General features: G+C 41.3%; 1 protein-coding gene across 1 annotated transcript; it reads left to right on the top strand.

Moving 5' to 3' along the window:
• The first annotated feature begins 6,397 nt into the window (after positions 1 to 6,397).
• On the top strand, positions 6,398 to 7,351 carry LOC101631360 (olfactory receptor 1P1-like). Its single transcript, XM_012726177.1, has one exon. The coding sequence runs from the start codon at positions 6,398 to 6,400 to the stop codon at positions 7,349 to 7,351; it is 954 nt and encodes a 317-aa protein (XP_012581631.1).
• Positions 7,352 to 8,454: the final 1,103 nt, after the last annotated feature.

The following is an 8,454-nucleotide window of genomic DNA, read 5'->3' as shown; positions in this document are numbered from 1 at the left end:
AATATAGGGTTCAATGTAGACTTTTAGGACTCAGAATTTACTCAGTATTTTTTCCCAAAAAGGGTACGAAAGAAGAAAAGAATTGGATGTTTGCAGAGCAAGGAGGCGCTCTCTCACCTCATCCACCCCAGACTTATATGCCTCTCATATAGCACCTAAAAATGGAATTTAGACTGGAATGAGCTTGGATTCATACATGTTATATGGTTTCACGAGTGATTAAATCACGAGTGACGAAATACTAAATTTTAAGAGGCCTTTTTGTGACGTCGTTTAGACAGTGTCATTTCAGATATCACTGGCTGATATTTCTGGATGGATGGACATTGTGACTGATCGAATCTTAGACACAGGCAGTTAATAACTTTATTAAATAAAATCCCAAATTCCAGTATTGCCTGAGAACATCATTCCCCCTTAGCAGAATCTGCTCCTGAGAGAATGTACAGGTCATGGGACAATTATGAGCTTCACTCTCCCTCAGGTCCCCAGAGAAGGCTCATGCTGTGGCTACCTGGGATATAAATAGTCAGCACAAGTTTCTTTATAACACAGGACTAAGGATATTAGGGTTATTGTTGATGTTAATGAGGAGAATCTCCCTGTCTGTGCCCTGTTGCAGTTAGGGTACATAAAGTTTGCTGGGGCAGAGGTAGGTGGCCTGTACATGAGTCAGTTACCGTGGTCACTGGTTACAGAATCAGGCTCCATTACTTAGGCAGATTACTATGTTCCCTTCCTAATGAGGCAGAGGACTGAAGAAGAGACAGTGGCCTTTGGGGATGGTGACTGAGATGGACACAGGCAGGAGGTAAGCTTCACAGGGGTGGGGCACAGCCATACAGCCCCAAGTGCTACACAGAAAGGTCACGTGCCAGGTTCAGTGAGGAGATGAAGGTGAATAACACTCGCTTTCATTCTTTGAAGTGTTGGAATCAGGCAGAAAAGTCCTAAGCACTTGACAGAGTGAATCCAAATCTCGCACTGTTGGCAAGGATGCTGGGAGTGTGAGTGCCATCCCTGGGATTCAGGCTCCTGTTTTGGCTCAAGTGCTGCTCACCCTCCTGTCCTTTCTGGGCCCATGTCAGCCAATTGCAGGGACTGGTGCTGACAGCACAAACACCAAGCCCCTTCTGTCTCTTCTGCCTGCTCCAATTCTGCATGGACTGTCCTGAGACTCTGAGCCTCTGGAGTACCCCTGTACATGAATCTGTCCCTCCATGACTACTGACCCATAGTGCCCAAACATGGTATTAAATAGAGAAAATGAAGGTTAACTGGGAATAGTCATAGGTGAGAAAGACGAGAAGTCCTCCTCGGGATGTTTTGTCAAGCTCCCAGGAATGAGAAGGAAGGCGGGGGTAGAGGAGGACGGGAAAGCACAGGGGCCTATGGGCTGCAGGAATGGCAACTGAGAATAACAGAGATGAGGGCCAGGCTGTGGGGTTAAGAGGACACTGTACTCACAGGCTGATACATCACGGTGATGCTAACAGGCAGGCATAGTGCCAGGTTGATGATGCTGATGGGTGGACAAGGCGCAGGGAGACAGCTGTGTGGGCAGGACTGATGGAGGGGACTTGAGGGACACTGGATGGCATCCATAAGGTCCACACCTGAAGAGAATGAAACTAGATGGACAATCATTGTCTCTGAAGGAGCTACTGACCCCTAATGTGAGCCCTACTTCGCCTTTCTCTCCTACGAAGCTCAGGACACCAGTGCCCGGGACTAGGAGTCACAAGAGTAAAGAACAGTCCAGCTCCTGCTGAGAGCAGGGTGTGGCCTGGGGCTGGATTCACTCAGCCCCTTGAGCCTCAGCAGCCACAGTTAGCGCCACCAGATGGGACAATGTCTCATGGACCCTTTAGGTCAGGTGCCTAGAAGGACCCACTAAAATAAGTTCCCTTCCTTTCACGCTGTCCTCCCTCTGTCATTCTGTCCCCAATGAGGAAGCTCTAGCAGAAGCTACTTTTAGGACGTGCTCCTCGGTCAGGCTGATGATCATGCCCTGACTGGATTCTCAGGCCTGGCCCAGTCAGTATCCCACACAGTGTGCTGGGTCCTTGCCCAACCAGGTGACCGGACGGAGCACTCAGAAATCTGTATATCCTGGTGTCTCTGTCCCGTCACTGGGTCTAGGCTGTTTCTGGCTCAAAGCATTTTTTACCCACTTCCTTCTCTCTGTCCCTCCATGATGACTGCCTGTCACTTTTAACATGTTTCAAATAGCTTAGTAAATATTGTAATGTACGCATATTATAGTATCCTGAGGACTCCATGCCTCCTTTTGCCCCCTCTCTGAGCATCTTCCTCCAGGAAGCCCTCCCTGACCTACAGGCTGAACTAAATATCCTTCCTCTGTGGCTTCCTGTGTGGCCCTCTATTGCACCAGGTTCCGTGTATAAACTGAGTTTCTGGTCTGGCTCCACCACTGCATGAGGAAAATTATGGTGGTGATCAAGTAACACAACGAACTCACTGTCCTGGAGGAAAAGAACAAGCCATATAACACAAGCTAAGATAATCTTAGTAGGTGGAGACTCGTGGAATTAGTAACCATAACAGCATGCAGTATGGTAATTGGGATGTCAGGGTGCTGAGGAGTAAAAGTTGACTCTCAGTAAGTGAGTGGACTGCATTAACATTTCAGCTGGGAAGGATCTGCATTTATGACATGTTGTGTTATGTCTTTCCATTCTTCATGTCTTTGTTGATTTTCTTTAGTAAATATTATGGTCTTCTTTTACATCGTGTGTTTTGCACTGATTCCTATTTCCTTGGGTTGGTGTTGCTACAGTGAATTTTATTCTCATCCTATCTTATTTTACTGAAATGGATAATACCTTCTATTCATTCTTGTGTACTTGTTTATTTATGCTTCCCAGTCTTCTTTATGTAAGTAGCAGCCATTTCCTGAGATGATTACACTCCTGATGCTACTTATCACTTGGTAACTTTGTTGAATGAGTGATCTTCTTTCTGTTAGTACTAGAAGTGGCATCTTTTCTTTCCCATGACAGAGCTGTTTGAGGGAGAAAAGGCGTGAACCTATTCAGAAAGGAGAAAGAATTATCTGGACATGGCTGGTTTTACATTTTGAGAGGTTGAGCTTGATGCGTGGCTCTACCACTTAAAACTTGTGAATGAGGTAAGTTGAATTTACTAATTTGTTTGAATGTCAAAGTCTTTGACTGTAAGTGGAGCTATGAATTGTGTTTCACAATGTAATGTAAAGTTAAATAAGATAAAGAATTAATTGGAATTTGGTAGAGTAAGACTAGTTATATGTTTTATTTATTATTATTTATAATTGTTTGGTAAATAATATTTGAAAGTCAGATATATCTGGATATGACATCCTTTGTCCCTCAGACACTACAACAGGGTCAGTGCAGCACCACCAGTGTCCATATGGAGTCTTCCATTTTAGTACAACTAAAACTCACTTGCCCTTTAATTTTTTCTTTCTTGAGTAAATCTTGGTTCTCCAACATCATTTCTTTTTCTTTTTTATTTCTCTCTCATTATTCTGAATTCTTGGGACTAACTTAAGTATGTTTTACAAAACATGATTTTTTCTGGAGTTTCCATGTTAGCAATAACTGCATCCTATGTGGATTTTGAGAATCTACAATTTTTTTAAAGATTTGTTTTTATTTATTCATGTATACAAGAAGTGGTGTGCAGGCCAGGGGAATGGTGAGTGAGAGGGTTTACTAGAGACAGAATGGGAATAAGCAGACTGACTGAAATGCTCTGCTTAGGGGAACAGCGGGAGAGACAGGAGAGATCTGCTGCACCATATGGGTCAACTCCCTAGTTGGGGATTGAACTCAGGCTACAGTGACTGCAGATAGCTTGATGGTGCTGAGCCTTTAGCCCCTGTGCCACCGAAGAGGCCCAATAAATCTATATTTTTATGCCATTATGTCAGTCCTGTTGTATACTATCATATCAATAGCTTATTCACCTCTGTCAATTATTTTTCTCACAACAGTGATTGATTACAGCAATTGACCTAATCATCTATCTCTCAAAGTCAAGTTATATCAGCATGACCTACAACTTGTCAGATATGCAGACTCCCAGGCACCTGAAGCTTAGCACTGAATGCTACTGCTTTCACTTGTGTGACCACAGTGATTATATGTGCATTAATGTTTAGGAGGACACCCATAGGGTGTCTCGCAACTATGTGATTGGCTGCTTTGTATGATTTTCTCAGGTGTATTGCTTCTTCAATAGCTAGGTGAGGGTCCTCCTGTACTTCCTGGGTGCTCATTTAAATATGAAACCTTAAATACTTTCATTTTAATTTAGTTGTCTTCTGCTCCTATTGAAAGGAGCAGTTCTTTGCTAGTTCCTATACCCATTTCTTTCTCTGCAACTCTTTTAATATTAAAAGCTTCATTTTCATTTTTTATTTTCTATCTTTGTGTTTCTTATAATCTCTGTTTTGTTTCATATAAATACTTGCAATGCAATGTCATTTGGAAAAAAATGATTTTTTCTTCATTATACTTATAGAGTCTTTTAAGTTTCTATTTCACATCTTCCAGTTATCTAGATGTTTCTAATCTCAGTTTCTTGTTTCTCCATTGTAATAGTCTTTCAAAAATTTTTAATTGTTTATTACATTTTTAAAACTCTGAAAGCACACTGTACTGAAATTTTTCTCAGATGCTTTTCTAGTAAGTCTCTTCTATTGAAAAGCCAAATTGTCAGTCTTACTTTCTTTCTGATTTTCCTAAGATGCAAGTTACTATTGCAGGCACAATAAGGATAACAAAACATATGGGATAATCTGTAGGTAATACAGAGGTGCAAAAATGTTTAATTCAAGTGTGACAGAGAAATATTGCCAGAATTCTATAGGCATAATACTGTGAATGTTTGGTGCAAGGACATTTTTTCTATGGAAAACCCATGAAATTTTATGTATTAATGATATTGGTATGGACAGATGTGTAGATTTTTTCCTGTCAAAGATAGTTAGAAAACTCACCCACTTATGACTGTCTTGTTCATTATGGAGAACATTTACTCCAAGTCCCTGATACGTCTTTCCAAACTACCAGTCCTGGCCTCTGCACTGGTTATTCAGTCCTCCCCAGAGTGACTTCTCTGGCTGCTTTATTTTGGGCTTCAGCGTTTCCTTTTATCACAGAGAGGAAGCTCACTTTCACTTTGATTGTCCAGGTTTTATATTTAGTAAGGCTGGGCTGACCCCTGTGAGAGAGGTCCATGTTGTCCAACAAAGCCTAGGAGAGGTAAGTAGATTTCATTCAAAAACTAAAGAAAGCCAACTCAGTGACACAGCTTAGAACATTCTCCAACCTATTATATTTTAGTGCCAAAGGTGATTTCTTTTTCTCCATCTGAATGACCAACCCTAACATGATTCTACTCATGGGGAAGGAACACGGTTTATGTGCTGCTCAAGCACCAACATCACATTGGAATCAACATTGGTGGCACTTTATTGTATACAGAATAATGCTCCAGACACTCCTGAAAGTTTCTGAATGTGACCCTCAGTTCCCTTACAGCTTTATCGCAGCCCATAGTCCCTCCTCCACCTCATGTTCAGAGTGCCGCTCCCTATCCGTTACTCTGTCCATTACGCCAACTTTTGTTCAAGATTGCCTCAGTATGCTGCCCAACTGATTCAGCCAAGATCCTGAATGATATTTGGGACTCAGGAAATCTTCCTTTTCAACCAGAGTCTGGTTTATATCAGAAGAGAGAGAGAGAGAGTGATATCAGTTCTTGAGATTTTAGAGACTGAAACTTAAGATTTCTCCAGTGTCACTATAGAAAAATAAAAGCTTACTTTATATATATTTACAAAATAAATGCTTGACTGTTGTATTGGATCCTGGCAGATTGGGTAATATGAAACTGTATTTAGCATATTGACTCTTGAAGGCAACTGCATGGGTTGAGAACACCTGAATCAAATGATACCCTATTTTAGTATATTCAGTCATGTCTATCCCATTGTATTTTAAAATGTTGACTGTTAGTTTACCATGATCTTAATTAACTACCTCTGTACCAAGGTCAGAGTTGATATGTCTATGGAATGAATGAATGAAAGATTCACACTTTCCTGAAAAAAAGAAAACTACAGGCACAGTCATTTGGGGCAGAAAATTGTGTCAGGAAATGAAACAAGGAGTCTATTAGAATTCTCTTACCATTTCCCATAATCTTAGCACATTGTTTCAATAAAAATATTCAGTGCATACAGGAACTAATCAATACATCTACATTGGATCATTCTTTCTCTCTAGAGTTCAAGAAAAGCATAGTCATCAATATTCTGAGTGAAATTTATTTAGAGAACTTTACTGGGTCTCAATCAAGGACCCGTGTTCTGACATCTGGGCTCATGGAAGAGAGGAACCAGACCAGCAGCTTTGAGTTCCTCCTCTGGGGACTCTCAGATCGGCCAGAACAGCAGCGCATCCTCTTCCTAGTGTTCCTGTGGATGTACCTGGTCACGGTGGCTGGCAACCTGCTCATCATCCTGGCCATTGCCACCGACGCCCGTCTCCACACTCCCATGTACTTCTTCCTTGCCAGCCTGTCCTGTGCAGACATCCTTTTCGTTACCACCACTGTGCCCAAGGCCCTTGCAAACATCCAGGCCCAGAGCAGGTCCATTTCATATGCAGGATGCCTGACCCAGCTCTACTTCTTCTTGACTTTCGGGGACATGGACATCTTTATCTTGGCCACAATGGCCTATGACCGCTATGTGGCCATCTGCCACCCTCTCCACTACAGGATGATCATGAGTCCCCGCCGCTGCACCATCCTGATCACTGTCTGCTGGATCCTTACAAATCTTGTTGCCATGATCCACACTTTCCTCATGTTCCGACTTTCCTTCTGCTACCATAAAATCATTCCTGACTTCTTCTGTGACCTGGAGCCCCTCATGAAGGTGTCTTGCTCTGACCCTCGGGTCAATGAGCTCGTACTCTTCTTCTTCGGTGCAGCAGTCATTTTAATCCCCTTTACACTTGTCCTCATATCATACACCCGCATTGTTATAGCTATTCTCAGGGTCCCCTCTGCCCAGGGGAGGCGCAAAGCCTTCTCTACCTGTGGGTCCCATCTTGTTGTTGTTGGTCTGTTCTTTGGGACAGTAATCCGGGCTTATCTGTTCCCCTCGTCCTCTTCCTTCAACTCAGTAGAAGAGGATACAGCAGCTGCTGTGGTGTACACAGTGGTGACTCCCCTGCTAAACCCGTTCATTTACAGCTTGCGGAACAAGGACATGAAGGGAGCCCTGGGGAGACTTCTCAGGGGACAAGTCTCCTTCTTGAAAAGCCATTGACTCCTGAAGAGGACAATTGCAGTTGTCCTCTAGGCCCTTTATGAGGAATTCTGAGAAATTTCTACCTCAAGTGTCTCATTTTTCAGTCCCTCATCTCCCCCTTTGCCTCAACCCTCCCACACCTGAATTCCCACCATGAGTTCAATATTATATGGGAAAAAAAAAACCAAGTTTTTGCATCATCTCTGAAGTTTATCTGTTATGATATACTTATTTATTCATTTTTTGTAAAATCACCTTTCACAAGGGGGAATATCTTTGGCAATGTTCTTAATTCTAAAAATCCCGCAGTCTTTTACACTAGTTTTTCAAACTATCAGTTATCTTGGAAAAGAGTTAATGATCAAAATATTAGCAAGTAAGGCTTATATGGTTGGAAGAGTTTACAACTTTATGTGAACAGGAATATATTTTTCTATAAAAATAGTTATTACACAAGCATATTGCTCAAGGTTATGAGTTTAAAATTTATAACTATTAATTCAAAACTCAACAATACAGGAAAGATCTATGTTATTTTTAGTAAGTAGTTTATGAAACGTTTGTAACATTGTATTCCCCTTTCAAGAAGTGGAGTAAATTTAAGTTAAATATTATGGTAATTAATATATACACCTTCTTTCTTAGATGCTTCAGTCATGGCTGATTGTGAATACTGAATTGTAAACAGTTGAAGTAAACATTTTTGTGTCTCTCAAAGCTTATTTTGTTGAAAATTGTGGTCTTCAGTTTCAACAAAGACTTAAGCAAAGATAAATAAGATAAATAAATAGTGATTGTTATTTCTATATTGTCACATCCATGTTTCCTTAACAATTTCTTGTTACATATCAAGAAAATTAATCACCATTTCTCCATAAACAATTTCCTTTCTCCATTTCTGTGTCCCCTGGGAATCTTATTGTGTAGATTCTACACTTTTATTTGTTTTCTCTACCTCTCTTCCCATCCATGCCCCCATTTTCTGTTTCATTTTTTGACTGCTTGCTGTCTTTCAGAGAGTTACACTGTTTGATTACTTGCTCACTAACTCATTCTCCCCTCCTGTTATGACCTCACCTACTGAATTTTTACTTCAATTATCATAACTAATTTTCCACCTT

Source organism: Condylura cristata, unplaced genomic scaffold, assembly GCF_000260355.1.
Source record: "Condylura cristata isolate star-nosed mole 26May11 unplaced genomic scaffold, ConCri1.0 scaffold00017, whole genome shotgun sequence".
Taxonomy (NCBI): Eukaryota; Metazoa; Chordata; class Mammalia; order Eulipotyphla; family Talpidae; genus Condylura; species Condylura cristata.
This window is presented reverse-complemented; position numbering and strand designations above follow the sequence as displayed.